The sequence below is a fragment of the Natrix helvetica genome (genome assembly GCF_964273705.1).
Source record: "Natrix helvetica genome assembly, chromosome: 3".
NCBI classification, from domain to species: domain Eukaryota; kingdom Metazoa; phylum Chordata; class Lepidosauria; order Squamata; family Natricidae; genus Natrix; species Natrix helvetica.
The window spans coordinates 31,831,398-31,850,124 of record NC_138549.1 but is presented as its reverse complement, the minus strand read 5'-3'; the positions used below and the strand labels follow the sequence as shown (position 1 = coordinate 31,850,124).

Here is an 18,727-nt window from a genome sequence, read left to right as displayed (position 1 = left end):
TATGAATAATAAAATTCTATATAAATTAATATATCAAAAGTTCATCAGAAAGAATGAACAAACACAATCGAGTATCAAGGAAGACTCCAATGCAAAATAAACATTAAAGCCCTTTCACTGTGCTTGTTTAGGCCCACTGCCCTGTCAGTGCTTCAAATAATTTGAAATGTTAGCTTTAAAGCAAATTATTGATCTTATTCCCATTTGGATTGTACGTTGGGCTGTAGATCCTTTACTTCATTTATTTTGTGGCCATGAAGGTTTCAGATCATAAAACACTTATCTATAAGAGTTATCTCATGCTTCGCATTTTACCTGCCATTTCTTTCCTAACATTACAGCAAAAGATCTATAGCAACAATCAATGGATGACTATTTCTCAGGCTGGCAATTAACTCAGCCAAATGTATGAACTCCAACTGTCAATACATAGTATGCTTCAAATTATGTAATGAAACAGGATTGTCTCCTGTTGTTAGCTTTAGCCCTTCTTCAAGCATGCTTAAAAATGACTTTTCTTAAACATTTGTAATCTTCAGAATATACTTTCATGCTAACGAACCAGATTCTACTTTGAATTTATTGCTAGGACATCTCAGCATATATAATATAATTTTATAATATAATATAATATAATATAGATTTTATTTTATAATATAATATAATATAATATAGATTTAATTAAATCTCATCAAAGGACTTCTCCCACGTGTCCATTCCAGAATCTTCCCAATCCCATTCATGCAATTCTGTATCATGGACTTTAATATTCAAAATACAAACCTTAAAAAAATGAAGAAAAAATGAAGAAAAATATTTTAAAATTAAATTTACAGTTAAATTTAAAACCATTGTATAGTATTTCTGTATCAAGATGTTAGGATATAAATTAGCATATATGAATGTTTGATAGTAGGGTACAAACATATGAGATGCAATTGGATATTATTTGATCCTATTATTTGATTATTTGATCCTTTCAATAAAAATCCCTTGAATTACATTAAATTTTATGTGTGTGATAGGAGCATTAGTGGCCATGGCAGAGGTATGCCATAAATAAATATTTGAATCCAAACCGGCAGCTGTTAATTTCTAGCAGAATTCTTCTTTTTGATTACCCCCTTATAGTGAAGAAAATTCTGGTTCTGGTTTTTATAGACTGCAAGAAATAATCCCATTTGTTGATTTTTCTCCCTACAGTAGGAGGAGGGGAAATTTAATAAATGCAAACTCTACTTGAGAATCAGAATGAGAAAATACAAGAGTTGTTAGGCAGGCCGTGTAAATTATTTAGAATAATATTTTAAATGCACCAAACGTGTTGATCACTCTTTTATTACCATTATTAGCAGGGTAAGCATTATCATTCTGCAACTCTATGAAATTGGGCACACACGTGTTTCTTTTGTTCTTCTCTGCATGTGTGGAGAGAGGGAGTCATGGGTTATTATCTCAGCTGCAGGAGAATGCTCATTCTGCTCAGGCAATCCTGACTTTTGTATGCTGGATTATCCAGGACTTTTAGTTTAGTTTATTATTACAGATCAAGGACCAGCGCGGATCCAGCAGTTTGTGCCAAATCCCAGCTTCAGTCAAGTAACAGTGTATTTTTATTTTAAAAAATAGTTTCATTAAGCAGCCTTCCTCCAGCAATATTTGCCATTCCATTATGGCCCCTTTCTTTCCATCTTGTCACATGGAAAAGAACCTTTAAATAGCCAAACAGTGCTATGTTCTTTTCTCTATATGGAAGAATAGTTGGCATGCAAAAGTTTGTACAACTGTTCTTCTCTTCTAGGTCCCCAGTGGTACCATACACTGGAACATAACATTCAGCTATCATAACGCTGCTCCTACTCTCATATCTACACATAATTAATATGATACCAATTCATACTTTTTGATGTACGAGGATATTAATCCTTCAAGAATGAATGCGTTTTCATTCTCCTATATTTACTCATCAATTTTGTTTCAAAGAATTAGCCCAGCTTCACTCAATCTGTTGCATCACAGGTACACAGCATTCCTTTTTCTTGCTTTCATGCCCCTTACCGTTTACTACTCTTACATTCCTGTTGCAATCCTCCATATGTTGTGTCATCACTAGAGGGACCCAAAGATACGCTTGCCCTGCTAACAGTGAGGTTGTTGGTGGCAGTTTTGATATACAGGCAAAACTCGAAAAATTAGAATATCGTGCAAAAGTTCATTTATTTCAGTAATGCAACTTAAAAGGTGAAACTAATATGTGAGATAGACTCAGTACATGGAAAGCAAGATAGTTCAAGCCGTGATGTGTCATAATTTGTGATGATTATGGCGTACAGCTCATGAAAACCCCAAATCCACCATCTCAGAAAATTAGAATATTACATGCAATCAATAAAACAAGGATTGTACATAGAACAGTATCGGACCTCTGAAAAGTATAAGCATGCATATGTACTCAGTACTTGGTTTGGACCCCTTTTGCAACAATTACTGCCTCAATGCGGCGTGGCATGGAAGCTATCAGCCTGTGGCACTGCTGAGGTGTTATAGAAGACCAGGATGCTTCAATAGCGGCTTTCAGCTCTTCTGCATTGTTCGGTCTCAAGTCTCTCATCTTTCTCTTGGCAATGCCCCATAGATTCTATATGCCATGGGGTTCAGGTCAGGTGAGTTTGCTGGCAAATCAAGCACAGTAATCCCACGTTCATTGAACCAGGTTTTGGTGCTTTTGGCAATCTGGGCAGGTGCCAAGTCCTGCGGGAAAATGAAGTCAGTATCCCCATAAAGCTTGTCTGTGGAAGGAAGCATGAAGTGCTCCAAAATCTCCTGGTAGACTGCTGCGTTGACCCTGGACTTAATGAAGCACAGTGGACCAACACCAGCAGATGACATGGCTCCCCAAATCAACACAGACTGTGGAAACTTCACACTGGACTTCAAGCATCTTGCAGCGTGTGCCTCTCCATTCTTCCTCCATACTCTGGGTCCTTGGTTTCCAAATGAGATGCAAAAGTTGCTCTCATCAGAAAAGAGGACGTTGGACCACTGAGCAACAGACCAGGTCTGTTTTTCTTTAGCCCAGGTAAGACGCTTCTGACATTGTTGTTTAGGAGCAGCTTGACAAGAGGAATACAACATTCGAAGCCCATGTCCAGGATCCGTCTGTGTGTGGTGGCTCTTGATGAACTGACTCCAGCCTCAGTCCACTCCTTGTAAAAGTCCCCAACACTTTTGAATGGCCTTTTCCTGACAATCCTCTCCAGGCTGCGGTCATCCCTGCTGCTTGTGCACCTTTTTCTTCCACACTTTTCTCTTCCACATAACTTTCTATTAATGTGTTTTGATACAGCACTTTGGGAACATCCAACTTCTTTTGCAATTACCTTTTGAGGCTTTCCCTCCTTATGGAGGATGTCAATGATGGTTTTCTGCACAACTGTCAGGTCAGCAGTCTTTCCCATGATTGTGATTCCTACTGAACCAGACTGAGAGACCATTTAAAGGCTCAGGAACCCTTTGAAGGTGTTATGGTTTAATTAGCTGATTAGAGTGGGACACTTTGAACCTAGAATATTGCACCTTTTCACAATATTCCAATTTTCTGAGATTGTGGATTTGGGATTTTCATGAGCTGTGAGCCATAATCATCACAATTATGACAAATCACAGCTTGAACTATCTTGCTGTGCATGTAATGAGTCTATCTCATATATTAGTTTCACCTTTTAAGTTGCATTACTGAAATAAATGAACTTTTGCACGATATTCTAATTTTTCGAAGTTTCACCTGTACTTTGGCCATTATATCACAAGGGCAACCAAATCCCAATTTTAATATTTCAAGGATGGTTACACTATCCTGCACAAGTTGGATCTCTAATCTGGAGAGTACTTTGCAAGCCAGCGTTTTTTTCCAAATCCCACCAGTTAGAAGGAACACACACTGAGGACACTTCTGTCATTCTGCATGCTTCATTTACTGCTTTCACTTAAGATACTTCTGTTATTTCTGATACAGAAAATGATTTTGTCAGCCGTGCACAAAATTTCTCATCTGAACTACTGCATGTTCTGTTAGCTGTTCGCTGGGAAAATATTTGCAGTTAAACCGTCGGCATTTTTCACAAACACTTCCAAAATATGTATTGTGGGCATTTTAGTGCTTTTCTTAAAGGGTGGATTTAGGGTAACACATTTTTTCTTTAGGAGGATGCATAGTTTTTGCTAACATATTTGGTTGGGTTATATTTTCATTTATGTACTAAATTTTGAGTTTCCAAACACATTACAAAATTCTGAAGATGTAATTTTGAGTATGCAACAAAGGCTAGCAAATCCAAATGGTATATTTGACTACAAAATTCTGGTAGGTTTCTAATCAATCCTAAGAATCACCATCAATAGGATTGTACATGACTGATAGCTTGTGTGTGTCAGTGGCTCCTGATTCTTCCTATTTGAGGATGGCAACATCCAACTCATGTACATAAAGATTTAACCAATTGTTGAATGTGTAGCTATGTAGGAGTATTGCCAGAAAAATCAACCAGAAATTATTAGGCGCCACAGAAATCAGAAGATTTGGGCAGTTCAAATGAATATAAATACTGTGTTTATTGCAAGCTTAAGCTCTCTACAAGAGACTGAACTATTAGCAGTCAAGGGAAAAGAGTGGGAGTTAAGAAAGGAATTCAAGTTGGACTGGGCTTAGATCTCTTGTGGGCTCACGGGGCTAATGACTGATGACACATTTGACCCCTCCCTGAGGCTCAGCCTGGTCATCTCCTACAGAAATGCTATTCTTTCTTTAACTGATCAAAGACTTGTAGGTTAGGTTGGAAGAATAGAACTAGTCAAGACAAAAGTTTTATTCAGTTTTGCACATAGTAATTAAGAAAAGAACAGAATAACAGACTTGAAAGGGAACTTGGAGGTCTTCTAGTCCAACCCCCTGCTCAAACCCTAAACCATTTCAAACAATTGGCTGCCCAATCTCTTCTTAAATGCCTCCAGTGATGGATCATCCACAATTTCTGAAGACAAGCTGTTCCACTGGTTTAGTGTTCTCAATGTCATGAAATTTCTACTTTGTTCTAGGTTGCTTCTTTCCCTAATTATATTCCATCCATTGTTTCTTGTTCTGCCTTCTGGTGCTTTGAAAATTAGGTTGACTCTCTCTTCTTTGTGGCAGACCTTCAAATATTGGAACACTGCTATCATGTCACCCCTAGTCCTTCTTTACTAGACTAGAAATCCCAATTCCTGCAATCATTCTTCATATGTTTTAGCCTCCAGTCTCCTAATCATCTTTGTTGCTCTTCTCTGCGCTATTTCCAGAGTCTCAACATCTTTTTTTATATTGTGGTGACCAATATTGGATGTAGAATTCCAAGTGTATTCTTACCTTATAAAGCAATACTCACACCTCACATGATCTTGATTCTATCCCTTTGTTAATGCAGCCTAGGATTGCATTGGCTTTTTTGGCAGCTGCAGTGATACTGTATAAGCATCTGAGCCCTTTGTGGCTTACCCTGGATATGCCTCTTACATTTCCTGCTTTGTATCTGAGTTTTTCCTTCCTTCCTTCCCATCTTCTTGTTTGACAGGTTATGTTGCAGTTTATGCTTGGGATTAGGTCCTAAAGTTTGGTCACCCTCCCCGCTCAGTTTTTGTTTAAAGCCCTCAGATAAACTGATCTAGTCATTTTCCAAATTCATTCTTCCCAGTTAGAATATAGAATAACAGAGTTGGAAGGGACCGTGGAGGTCTTCTAGTCCAATCCCCTGCTTAGGCAGGAAACTCTACACCACTTCAAACAAATGATTATCTAATTTCGTCTTTAAAACTTCCAGTGTTGGAGCACTTACAACTTCTGGAGGCAAGCTGTTCCACTGATTAATTGTTCTAACTGTAAGGAAATTTCTCCTTAGTTCTAAGTTGCTTCTCTCCTTGATTAGTTTCCACCCATTGCTTCTTGTTCTACCCTCAGGTGCTTTGGAGAATAGTTTGACTTCCTCATCTTTGTGGCAACTCCTGAGATATCGGAACACTGCTTTCATGTCTCCCCTAGTCCTTCTTTTCATAAGACTAGGACTAAACATATCCAGTTCCAGCAACCATTGTTTGTATATTTTATCTGTGTGTCATCTTTGTTGCTCTTCTCTGCACTCTTTCTAGAGTCTCCACATCTTTTTTACATTGTGGCAACCAAAATTGGATGCAGTATTCCAAGTGTGGCCTTCCCAAGGTATTATAAAGTGGTATTAACACTTCACATGATCTTGATTCTCTCCCTCTGTTTATGTAGCCCAGAATTGTGTTGGCTTTTTTGGCAGCTGCTGCACACTGCTGGCTCATATTTAAATGGTTGTCCACTAGGACTCCAAGATCCCTCTCACAGTCACCACTATTGAGCAAGGTACCACCTATACTATATCTGTGCATTTTGTTTTTCTTGCCTAAATGTAGAACCTTACTTTTTTCACCATTGAATTTTATTTTGTTAGATAGTGCCCAATGTTTAAGTTTGTCATGATCCTTCTGAATCTTAAGCCTATCTTCTGGAGTGTTGGCTATTCCTGCTAGCTTGGTGTCATCTGCAAATTTTATGAGTTCCCCATCTCTCCCCGTGTCCAAATCATTGATGAATATGTTGAAGAGTACTGGGCGTAAAACAGAGCCCCTGGGGTACCCCAGTGCACACCTCCCTCCATGTAGATACAGTTCCATTGAGGACTACACATTGAGTGTAGTGGTCAGCCAGTTACAAATCCATCTGGTGGTGATGCTGTCTAACCCACATTTTTCTATTTTATCAAGTAGTAGGTTATTATAGTCTACTTTGTCAAATGCCTTACTGAAGTCCAAGTAAATTTTATCTACAGCATTCCTCTGGTCCACTAGTTTTGTCACTTCATGAAAGAATATAAGCTTTAAGATTAGTCTGGCATGATCTGTTTTTGACAAACCCATGTTGGCTTTTGATTATTACTTTGTTTGCTTCTAAGTGTTTGCTGACTCGTTGCTTGATTGTCTTTTCCAGAATCTTCCCTGGTATTAAGGTCAGGCTGATGGGTCTGTAGTTTCCTGGCTTTCCTGAATTCAACATTTTATAAATGATCTCGCCAATCAGCCTAAATATTTGTTTCCATTCCAAAAAATTATTAAGACATTACTTTTCCTGGATCTGGGTCTGGATCCCATTAAGCTGAATCTAATTAGGGCAAAACAAAATTCAGCTAGCATGTTTTAAGGCTGCCCCAACCCCAAACTGGGTAGACTTGCCAAAATTTTAAAAAGCAAGAGCATACACTTTTTCAGTGTTGTATTGGTGAATACTCTGTAATGCCAGGCAAGAAAAAGTGGACTCTTGACTCACAACTGTTGAAAATCAGGATGAAATTTAGCAACAACAAAGCCGGAGAAACATCCGTTCCATAAAATATATAGAAACAGATGGTAGTTTAATGTGATTGAGATAGAATCACTGGGAGTTGGGCAGCTTGTAAAATTTAATAATAACACTAAATGAAAAAGAAAGCCATGAGGTTCAGGGGGCTCTCTGATCTTGGTGTATTATTCTGATATCCAGTTTGATATAAAGCTCAACAAGACAAATACACTGTAAAATAATAATTAAACTTATCCTTGATTAATTGTGAATTACTGTACGTCTGCATATGCTAGTCTGTGACTGTAATGAAGATTTGATTTGATAAGTCTGCAAGACTATAAATAAGTGAAACACATTGCCTTAATTTAACATTAAATGTTTTATATATCTTGCCAGATTAATTTACCAATAGATTAGAAGGAAACCCCTGCCTTTCCTGAAGCGTTTAAGGGGAATTTCCAAAAAATAAATAAATAGAAGAAATGACAAAATTGAGACTTTGCACATTGTTTTATCTTGTAGTAATATTATGAAATGGGAAATTGTTTTTTTCTCAAACTTTGGCTTTAAAACATTAAAATTCCCCCGAATGTTCATACATATTATACAGAAAAAGGTTTCTGTTGTGCATTCTTAACAGTAAGCAAATTGTTTTTAGAAACTGTGGGCTCACTTCTAATGCCCTTCTTTCAGCATACCTTACAGGACAGGTATCACAAACTCCCCATAGCACATTGTTTCTGGACCTATGGCACGCCAGAGGTAGAATGAATTACATGTGCTCTTTTATATTGCAGGTTTTATATAACATTGTATTAAAACCTTATTTTTCCCTTTCTCACAGCAGTCTCTGGACAATCAGACAGTTTCTGTGTTGCTTTTCTGCCCACTGATAAGATTTTTATACAACCTGCAATGCACATTTTGTTACTTATCATCAAGGCTTTGGCGAGGGCTCTATAGTAGGATTTAAGATGGATTGTTGTATATGCTTATTTGTGTTATCTATCTATCTATCATCTATCTATCTATCTATCTATCTATCTATCTATCTATCTATCTATCTATCTATCTCTTTCAATTTAGCATAGATATAGATATAGGCTAAATTGAAAGTTGAAATGAAATGGAATAGAAAGCCATCTTTAAAGTGGCAGGTTAAGGACAAGGAAGCTACAGGTAGTCCTTGACTTATGATCACAACTGAAATCAAAATTTTGGTTGCAAAGCAAGGTGGTTGTTAATTGAATCATGCCTGAATTTACAGTCATTTTTGCTATGGTTATTAAATGAATCTGGTTTGCCCCAAAGATTTTGCTTGTGGGAAACAGCTGGCAACGCTGCATGTGGTGATCACATAAATACATGTTAGTTACCAAACAACCGCATTTTGATCACAAGAATGGGTGGATTCTGCAATAGTCATAACTGCGAGACTGATAATAAATCACTTTTGTCAATGTGGCTGTAACTTCGAACAGTTGCTAAATGAATGGTTGAGGACTACCCATGTGCCCTGTTTCCCCAAAAATAAGACCTCCCTAGATAATAAGCCCAATCGTGCTTTTGAGCACATGCGCTAAAATAAGCCGTCCCCTGAAAATAAGTCCTCCCCGAAAATATTGCAACACAGCAGCAGCCATGAGGAGACGGCACTCACCGCCTCCTTCAACTCAAAAATAATAAGACCTCCCCAAAAATAAAGCCAAGTACTTATTTCAGAGGTCAAAGGAAACTAAGACCCTGTCTTATTTTTGGGAAAACATGGCTTTATACTGGGATAACCTCTGTTTAGCAATTTCAGCTTAACTGAGATTGAAATAATGCAAGAACAAAATGAGAGCGTATAGCGCCATATACCACTTTGTGCTTCCTGGAAAGACAATTAAATTAACAAAATTAACAAATATTTAGAAGAAACTTGCAAACTACGTGGGGCTTGCTTGTATGATCAGTTGCAACTCCCATCGTTGCTAGTCAGAATGATCCACTATCATTGTATGCTAAAGACCATAGTGTCAAGGCTGACTTAAAAGATCTGGTGAAAGGGAAAAGTGTGCATTGCAAGAACATATTGATTTTATGTTCTGATCTCACAAAGGCCCCAGTGCTGGGATCAGTCAAAAGGAGAGAAGCAAGAGAAATAAGCAGAGAAACAGCAACATGCTTGTAGGAACAACCAATTTCTTGTTGCACCAAGGACTTAGACATTCAGTGTTCTGTTTCCCCCATGGGTAGACTCAAATATTATTGCCTTTTCAAATTTCAGCAGTTTAGAGTTGCCTATTCCCTCCCTGGGATGAATCATTTGTCCTTATTGCAATGAAACATAATACCAACTCCGGTATTGAACATCGCATTTACAGTCCATAAGGACATAACCATCTTTGCAAAGATTATGTGGAAATGTTGCTTGCTTTCTTGTTTATTTTTCTGCCTAAATAAAATCCTTCAGTGCAACAACCTGGATGAATATTTGGGTTTGTAGTATATGCATCTGCACACCGGGGTACACAAAAAACACAGATGCATCCTCCCAGAGGTCCATACTTTGCCTGCTGCAAGACTATTTAGCTTTTGTGTTGGTGGATATGAAAAACAGGGGAGGGCGTTTACTTCAATTGCATAATCGGACCATCAATGGTTTATGTGATCCTCATGCAGAAAGAAAAGAAAAGCGGACTCTTGAAACTTCTAGCAGGAGCATCCACGAAAAAGAAACCCCGCTCTCCTCCCTCCATGTCTCCAACACACGATCCTATGGCAATAGTGGAAGGGATGCTGCAGGGCGCAATGGGACCTGAACTGTCCTCTCTCTCTAGCCATGGGAGGGCAGGATCGTGCCCTATCGAGAGTGAAATGCAAGGCGCAATGGAGATGGAGCCTCTGCACAGAAAGACGGGATCTTTGGATCTGAATTTTTCCATTCCTTCTCCCATAAGGCAACTGCCGCCTTCAATGGCAACCAGCCACCCAGAAGCTAAGCCGTTGAATCGAGAAAGGTAAGGCCTTAAGTGCAAACACCATGCAATGGAAATTCCCTATTTACAGATTCGCATTTCCAAATACTTTTGATTAAAGCAGTATAGGGTTTCCTTTGATGAAACGGTATAGGGTTTCCACCCTAGGCAGGGGGTTGGACTAGAAGACCTCCAAGGTCCCTTCCAACTCTGCTATTGTATTATATTGTAAAGCCATTTTTTTTTAATATCAAAGCACAAGATTGTTTCAACAGCAAGGGTATATTTGCAGTTTGTTTTGGCTTTTTTTCCTATTATCAAAGGAAACCAATCAGAATTCTTCTAGAATGGAAAGCAAAGAGATTTATTCACCCCACTGATTGCAATATGAAGGGTGGGGAGAATGATCAAAATAATCATATCCCACTTGTGATCCTAAGAAGGGAAGTTAATCCAGTATTCTGATTGCCAATCAAGTTCAAGTATAACCTCTAATAGAAATTATCTTAATTGTACTCAGGAAGCAGGATTTCCTCTACCTGATTTATTAATTAAATCAATTCATATCCTGAGTTGATGTGGTGGAATGTAGTGCAGAGTCGCAGCTGATCTTTTTTTTTTTATTGTAAAATTTTATTGGTTTTTTACAAATGTTTTAGGGGAAAAGGTAAATAGGTGTAGAAAAATTTTGACAGCTACATCATGCGGGAGGTAGAAATCCCCCCGAATCTCACAACTTTAACAAAAAAGAAAAGAAAAAACATCAAAATTTGAATAAACATTGGCAGCTTTTTGTTTTTACATTCAATCATCAATATATTCAATCATCTTTTAGATCACTTCCAAGAGTTACATTATAACAACAATTGCAAAAATGTTTCAACTCATTTTGAGTCGCAGCTGATCCTTATCCCTTAACCTTTGGTATATTTTAAATCAATAAGTGAGGAATATTAATTTCATCTTTTTGTGAGGAGCTTAGTCTTGGAATTACTTGAGCAGCTATATTAATCCTGAAGTTCATTCTACATCCATTTGTTCTCATAAATATAGTCAGTGCCTTTTTAAAAATGTGTACCCAAAGCTTCATGTCCCATGTGGTGCACGTCTGATCCACAGTGAAGAATCACTGCTAATTTACAACATGACACCAGCCACTACTAGGTACACCCAAATACTCAGCATTTAGAGGTTTCATATTTCATTCATAAGTATCCTATCTAGTTACTGGTCTAACTCCAAATTACTGCCTTCCTTTATCTTTCAAAATAGATCCACCCAGTCCAGATATTTATAACAAAGATTGGAATCCAATTGAAAGAATTGAATGGTACAAAGGCAAAGTGTACTGAATCTTTCTCTGTCTGCTACTCTTAATCTCATTACACATCTCTTCAAGCATTCTTCCACCATCTGGTTTCAACTCCAGAAGTGAATCTCTGGAACAAAGATTCCTGGTGAATGTCCATGCAGGGAGATGACATTAAGGAGAGCCTTCATTACTGTGAGTGATGGCTTGTCCATCTCCCTTGATTGACCCACAGTAGAAGTTGGGAAACATGTTTTCATCTTTGATTTTGTCCTTGAAATGTTTCCTTGGCTACTTGTCTATTGAATGAAGCTAAACAACTAGCTTAGGTCAGGCTCCCCAGCAGAAACCCAGCAGGAACTTCCCAGCCCTTTAATACAGGAAGGCTATATGAAATCTGTATTGCTTATTTGCATGAAGCTACTAGAAACTGAACAAACTGGTGTGCCTTTGTTCCACCTTCCCCTTAGCTTCACAGATTCCCCCCTCCCTTGTCCTTCTTAGCCTGAGAGCTGGTCAACAGCTGATAGTTGACAAAACTAACATCTTTGCTCTCAGAAACTTTGGTTTTCAATGTCACTCCTAGAGCTTTCATTGGAATTAGATTTTTTAAAAAATACTTTCATTGTATTGGATGTTTGAAATGGGAAAGGTTAAGACCTGGAACATCTAAGACTGATTTGGACACACGTTATCCAGTTATCTCATACAAACTCTTGTGCCAAATCTAGTCCTACTGTTCATTACAAAAACAATAGCAACACACTTTTTGAGATGTTCAAGATTCAGCCTTTGTTTACTGCCACATGATACATTAATAAAACAAAACTAGATTAGTCTTCCAGATGACCAGAATTTCGGTCTCCTAATACTGCTCAGCCTGGGTTAAAATTCACCTCTCTAATCAATCCAGGATATGAATTCAGACATTTGATATCATGTAAACAGGATTATAGGTATGTGTTTTTTAAAATCTGGGGCTGACAAAAAGCTGGCCTTTCTAGCCAATTCCATATTGTCCACAGAGTCTGGTCAAAAACTTCAAGATGATTTCCATAATGGTGCAGTCAAATTTCGGACTATTGTTTATTAAAATATTAAAATATTAAAAATATAAGCAAGTACAGAGAAAGCCCTTAAAGATTTTCATGACCAGAAGCTGCTGTTACCTTTCGAACTCCTACAAGGTGTAATGCTGCCATACCAGCCACTCTGCCTTCAGGCATCTTTCTTTCCATGTCCATCTAATGCTATGACAGGTGTTGAGAGAAAGGCAAAGAAAAAAAATCTGGATAGCAATAGATTGCATCAAGACTGGTATCTCTCTGTTCAGAGACAAAACACAACAAGGATATGTCACCAGGAAGGTTAGTTAGTCTGTTTGGTCTGATTCATGAGAATCAATTGCTACTTCTTTAACATATATCTCTCTCTTTTCATTCTTCGTGGAATAAAACATACAGTTTTAACCGGTATTGTAAAGCACAACTAAAAATGGGAGATTTCAGGAAGATCAACACGACTAGGGATGCAGAAGGATGTTGGAAAAATCAGAATGGGTGTCTGAGAGGTTGCTAAGAATGATCTTTTTCCTAGCGAGAAGATTCTAGGAAGACAGAAGGGTGAGCAGGCCAGTGGGAAAAACAGGGAAGATGTGGCCTGATTGGGCCAGTTGAAAGACATTGGAGGAGTCGGCAGACAGAAGCAGGATAGCTCAGTGGGAAGATGTTAAAAAGATTAGGGGGAGTTAATAGGAGGACACTGAGATCAAGGAAAGTAACAACCAAACCAGTGGTTGCCTAATTTAGATAACAGCCGTGTGTGTCATGCTTGCAAGCCTCTGGCAACTTTGTGCAACGAAGCTGGAGTCATTGCTCAGGCAGCACCTGTCATCTTGAAGACTTGCATAAACATATCAACAGAACTGAGACAAGCCCCCTGGAAGTTTTTCCCTGTGAGAACTGCTATAGATTGTCATAGAAATACCCCTGCTCTAGGTTAAGGACTGACATTGCATTAGCCTGGTTTGGCAAAACAGCAGAGCATTCTCTTGAGACTTAATTTGTGCTAGGTTTTGAACAACAAAAAAACCCCACAAAGGGATATATAGTCAATATTTTTAAGAGAGAAAATCTCATGTGTCTCTAAGTATGTACGCATATGTATCACTTTAAAGTTTCATCATTTGTTCATTAGAAATATATCCAACCCTTCAGTGGAAATTTTGTAGTTATTTTCCATTTTTTAAAAAGCATTTGGGGAATCTGAATCAGAGTCAAGATTGTTGTATCAGTGCAATGCATATCAATCTGAAGAATTTTGGGAAAGAGAAGTTTACACACCCTTTTGCCAAAATGATACGGTCCAGTGAACGATGACTAACTTTCTCTCGTTTTGTTTATCCATATGGAGTTGCAAGATTAGTTGGCATTGTTCTAGCTAAAATTGCTGCATTGTAATAATGCAATTAGACGACACGTGTTTAAAATAATGCAAACGCTTAGTTACACACGGTTGAAATTGGCAATGCACCCTAAATGTAAGAGGAGCAGCTCTGCCATAGACAATTTGATAGGAAATGTTATCTCAGTCAAACAAGATCTCTCATGCCAAACTATTACATCTGCCTGTATGCATGTATAAGAGAGGTGACCATCAGATTTGGGGGGAGGGGCTTGCAATTAATTTTATCAGAGTATAAATAAATACACATATGCAATCAACATTAAGTATGTATGCCACATTATGCCTCTTGTGGCCCACCTGAGGAGCTGGCAGCAGATTCAGACAGTGAGGGGGTTGGGGAGGAACATGGGCCAGTCCTGGAGTCTGGGGAAGGCTCTGATGAGGGCTCTATGTCAGAGGCAGAGAGGGGGCCAGAGCCGTATGCCAGTTATCAGCTGCCTTCAGAGTCAGGCATCAGTGAGGCAGACAAATAATTGGATCCTGTTCCCAGTGTGCACATGTGCAGAGTTGGCATACAAAGGGAACAGCTAAAGAACAGGAGTCGACTTGCCAGTAAAGCCACAGGTGGACAATAAATGGCCCCTCCCAGACGAAATAAAAGAGGAGCAAAAAGGGAGTGGAGTTTGCAGGAGACAATCAGTTCGCTTAATTGGTTTGTGATTCTCCGAGATTCCTTGCCAAGTTTTGCAGATATCAGCCTAACAGCTCTCCAAGACAGATAAGGTATGTGACTGTAAATCCTCCCTTGAAAGACTTTGCTGGCTGTGAATAAGCAAAATTCACGGTAAATTAATAAAAGGGGTTTTTGTCGGGAAAAAGAGTTTGCTTCATGCTCTGGAGAATCTTCGGTCAGAACAACGCCTGCATGGCAAGCTTTGCACACACACACACATATAATCTGGCATGGTGTACTGATTCTTCTGGCATTTCCTGCAATGGCAAGGTGGCAAAGATGATGGCTAATCCTGAGCAGGTCTGTCTCTGGGGCTGCTCATGGCTGATGTCGACACAGAATAAATCAGTCATAAACATGTTGCTTTGTAAATGGATCCACAGTATCTGCAATAAGCTCTTTCTTTTCCCCTTTTCTTTCTTGGAAGATACCGTGTCGTGGTCCCGTATCCCCCACAGAGCGAAGCTGAGATTGAACTGAAGGAGGGTGACATTGTGTTCGTCCACAAGAAAAGGGAAGATGGTTGGTACAAAGGGACGTTACAGCGGAATGGCAGGTCAGGCCTCTTCCCCGGCAGCTTCGTGGAGAGCTTTTGAAGGCTTGGGGTGTGGACTTGAGGGACGTCCTGGAGGAAACGCTGGAGCACAAAATCCATATAAAGCAGCAACAAAGGGAAAGTGCCATAATGGGAGAGAGCCATGATTATGATTCCCAAAGGCTCTATGATTGACCACCTGGAAACGAGGGGTCTGGCGGCGCTTTCAAATAGTACATACAGCAGTACGTTGGAGTTGTGCCTTCTACATGGAACAGACCAGAGTTGGAGAGGACACAAGTTAAAACCCAGCCAGTGTATTTCATGTAAATGATAGAGGAATTACGTTTGGAAAAGAAAAGAAACGTGTTGTATCGCTGTAATTTATTTCTCTGAGCTGCAGTGTTCTTATTATTGGCCTGGGGAAGAGAAAGAGGGACTGGGTTTAAGAGGGCAGCCAGGGAATGTTTATTGCCTGTCTTCCAAATGCTGGGCTCATGCAGAAAATATTGCTCACGTAGAAAGAACCAGAGGCCCAAAATATAATTTATTTCCACATATACCTCAAAAATACTCTATTCCATGGCCTCGTGAGGACATTCCCAGCCTGCCACCACAGCCCAAATTTGGCTTTCATTGATTTGGTTTGGAAGTGGCGTTTCCTCCCCTTCTCAGTCCAAAGCTTCCTAAGCTGACCACCAAGAGTGCCGAGGGGTCGATGCAGTAATCTGCATGGCTCCAGTTGGCGCAGTAGATCTGCTGCAGGAATGCCTTTGGTAAGAGTTGTAAGACATACCAGATACTTTGTGTGTGTAGCCTATTTCCGTGAGTTGTGGAGATTGGACTTGGGAACAGGTCTTCCAGGGAATGGCTATTTCCACGTCCAAACCCCCCAAAAACCCTAAAAAGCATCAGAGCTAACAAGACAGATGGGTTGTGGAGGGATATTTTGCTTTCAGTAGGAAGTTTTAGAACAGTGATGGCAAACCTTTTCGGCACGGAGTGCTGAAAAGGGAGCGTGCATGCATGCTCAGCAGGGCCGCAACATGGAAGAGGAGCACGCGCACAGCGGAAAATGAACTTCCGGTTTCTGCAAGCTAGTCTTCCGGTTACTGGAGCGCATGCACACACGACGATCAGGTGGCTGGCATGCATGCTTACGCCGGAAAACGGAAGACCAGCTCTTCCAGTTTCTGACACTGCCGCACACATGAAGGCCAGCTGATCATTGTGTGCACGTGCGCACCAGAAACCTGGAAGAGGAACGGGTGACTCTGCGCATGTCAGGCGACATGGCTCTGCGTGCCACTTCAGGCACATGTAGGTTCGCCATCACGGCTCTAGAACAATCTGGGTGAGAAGAACCGGGAGACAAAGAGGGCTATGGGCAACAGGGAAGCTCTTGCTCATCCCTGGCAAGGCAACATCTCCTGCACTTAGCATCAAATGCCTTTTTTTGATTGGGGGGGCAAATCACCTGGAAATGAGCAGTCAGCCAAATTTACTACTTAGCCAAACAAGGTGTAGAAATTTTCAGATGTTGGAGAAAATCTGGCTCAGAGCATTGGAGTTGGAACTGGGACTTCTGCCAGTGGAAGGCAGCCTTTGATCTCTTTAGTAGTCACTGGCTGCTTGTCCTTCATTTTGGCCTGCATTTTGTTGCTGGTCCTTGTCCGTGCAGTACTAGGAAGAGAAGCAACCCTTTCCCTCTGTGCAGAGGACATGGAGGCAGCAAAGGAACAGATAAATTGTTGGTCCAAGGAGCTGGAGGGTGAAGGGCCCAGCCTGGATGATTCACCTATTTAATCTAGTTGTCAGTTGCAGAAACTCAGAACAGCATCAACAGATCAAAAGACCCTCCTGGGAGAAGGATCTGGGACTGCAAGCACAGCTTTCTTTGGACAACAAGTCCCATAAAGGCAAGCAGGGGGAAGCGGTTTCTCCTCCACCTGTTGCTTCATCAAAGGCTTGACTGCTTGGAAAGCCATTCCTAGATTTTTGAGTCCCTTCCCTTGACTTGAACCTGTGTGGAAAGCACTGTCCCCCATCATTTACAAATGCTTAGTGGGTGGGAAGGAGAAAACGCCCAGGGCCATAGCTTTCAAAAATCCTGCTTGTTCTTGCCACAAGATTGAGGTTTTGATCTCCCATTTTCCAGAAGACCGAGAGATCAATATTCCCCCTGCCTCCCTTTGACCGCTGTTGACACTGGGAAATCATTCTCAAAGAAGATCAATAGATTTGCCGGGAAAGAAAAAAATATATCAAAGGAACTGATTAGGGAGTACTGAAATTCCCAGTTCTGCCTCACTCACATTTGGGAGAGTGATTGTGTTTGGACCTCCCACTAGTGAAATAAGTCAAGGGAGTGAGGGAAAGAGTGACAGGAATACACCAACAGCTGCACTGGAACTGGCTCACAATACAGAGGGAAAAGTCAACAAACTGCCCTGCCCTGAGGTAAAACCAATTGAGCTCATTGTGTATTCCTTCTGCTCTAAGGAAAAGAGGAAAGTACATGAAAGAGGCTGTCTGGATAACCTGAATGGGTACGAACCAGAAGCTACTTTTAGATTGAATGTCATCTCTTAGGGCAGGGGTGTCCAAACTTGGGAACTTTAAGACTTGTGGACTTCAACTCCCAGAATTCCCCAGCCAGCTGGCTGGGGAATTCTGGGAGTTGACGTCCACAAGTCTTAAAAGTTCCCAAGTTTGGACACCCCTGTCTTAGGGCTTCCCATTCCTTTCTTCTGTGCATAATGAGCAGCTCATCACCAGCTCAGATCAAAGCCCCCTCCCCTTTCCCCCAAATTAAAAATACTGCTAGAAAACCACCAGTATTGAACTGATGCCCAATAGTTTTGGGCTATTTGATTGGTTCCAAAATACTTTTTGGCACCTCTTTTAATATTCAATTTTGATTGGTGCTTTATTTTATCAGGATTTCAAAGAGAACGAGGTTTTGTACAATGTAATTTTCTAAGGTAAGAAAGGTATTCCCTGATATTCCTTATAAGTCAAGGACTTCTTCTTTACAAATAGGGACCAGTTTTTGGAATGCCTTTTGACACCTATTAGGAAATTGTTGTTGTAGAGGTAATTGTTATGTCTGGTAGATCTTGACTCCCAAGTACCAGTGTAGGGAATTAGTGATCCTCCTGAGGCTCTGAAGATGTTGGTGAATTACAGCTTTTAACATCTCACATGATTGGACCTGCTTCCTAATTGGAGTTCAACATCTGCATGACCGTTGCCCCATTGTGCCTGATAAACACAGGCAAGCAAACCTTTCCCTTGAATCAGTTGCATTAATCAGGTTTCATAATGAAGATGAGGGGTTCTGGATGCACTTTGACTTGCTTCAAGCCTGAGAAAAATACCTCCTTTTTAT

General features: G+C 40.0%; 1 protein-coding gene across 2 annotated transcripts in view; it reads left to right on the top strand.

Annotated features, from left to right (window-relative positions):
- SH3RF3 (SH3 domain containing ring finger 3) overlaps positions 1-18,004 on the top strand; it is a 193,127-nt gene extending 175,123 nt beyond the window's left edge. Inside the window, exons 9-10 of one of the 2 annotated variants that reach the window (XM_081947955.1) lie at positions 10,058-10,395; positions 15,229-18,004. In XM_081947955.1, coding sequence (XP_081804081.1) covers positions 10,058-10,395; positions 15,229-15,397 — 507 coding nt within the window. In that variant the 3' untranslated portion in view covers positions 15,398-18,004. The remainder of the gene's footprint in view (positions 1-10,057; positions 10,396-15,228) is intronic. The other variant, XM_081947956.1, reaches the window with a different exon arrangement.
- The last annotated feature ends 723 nt before the right edge of the window (positions 18,005-18,727 follow it).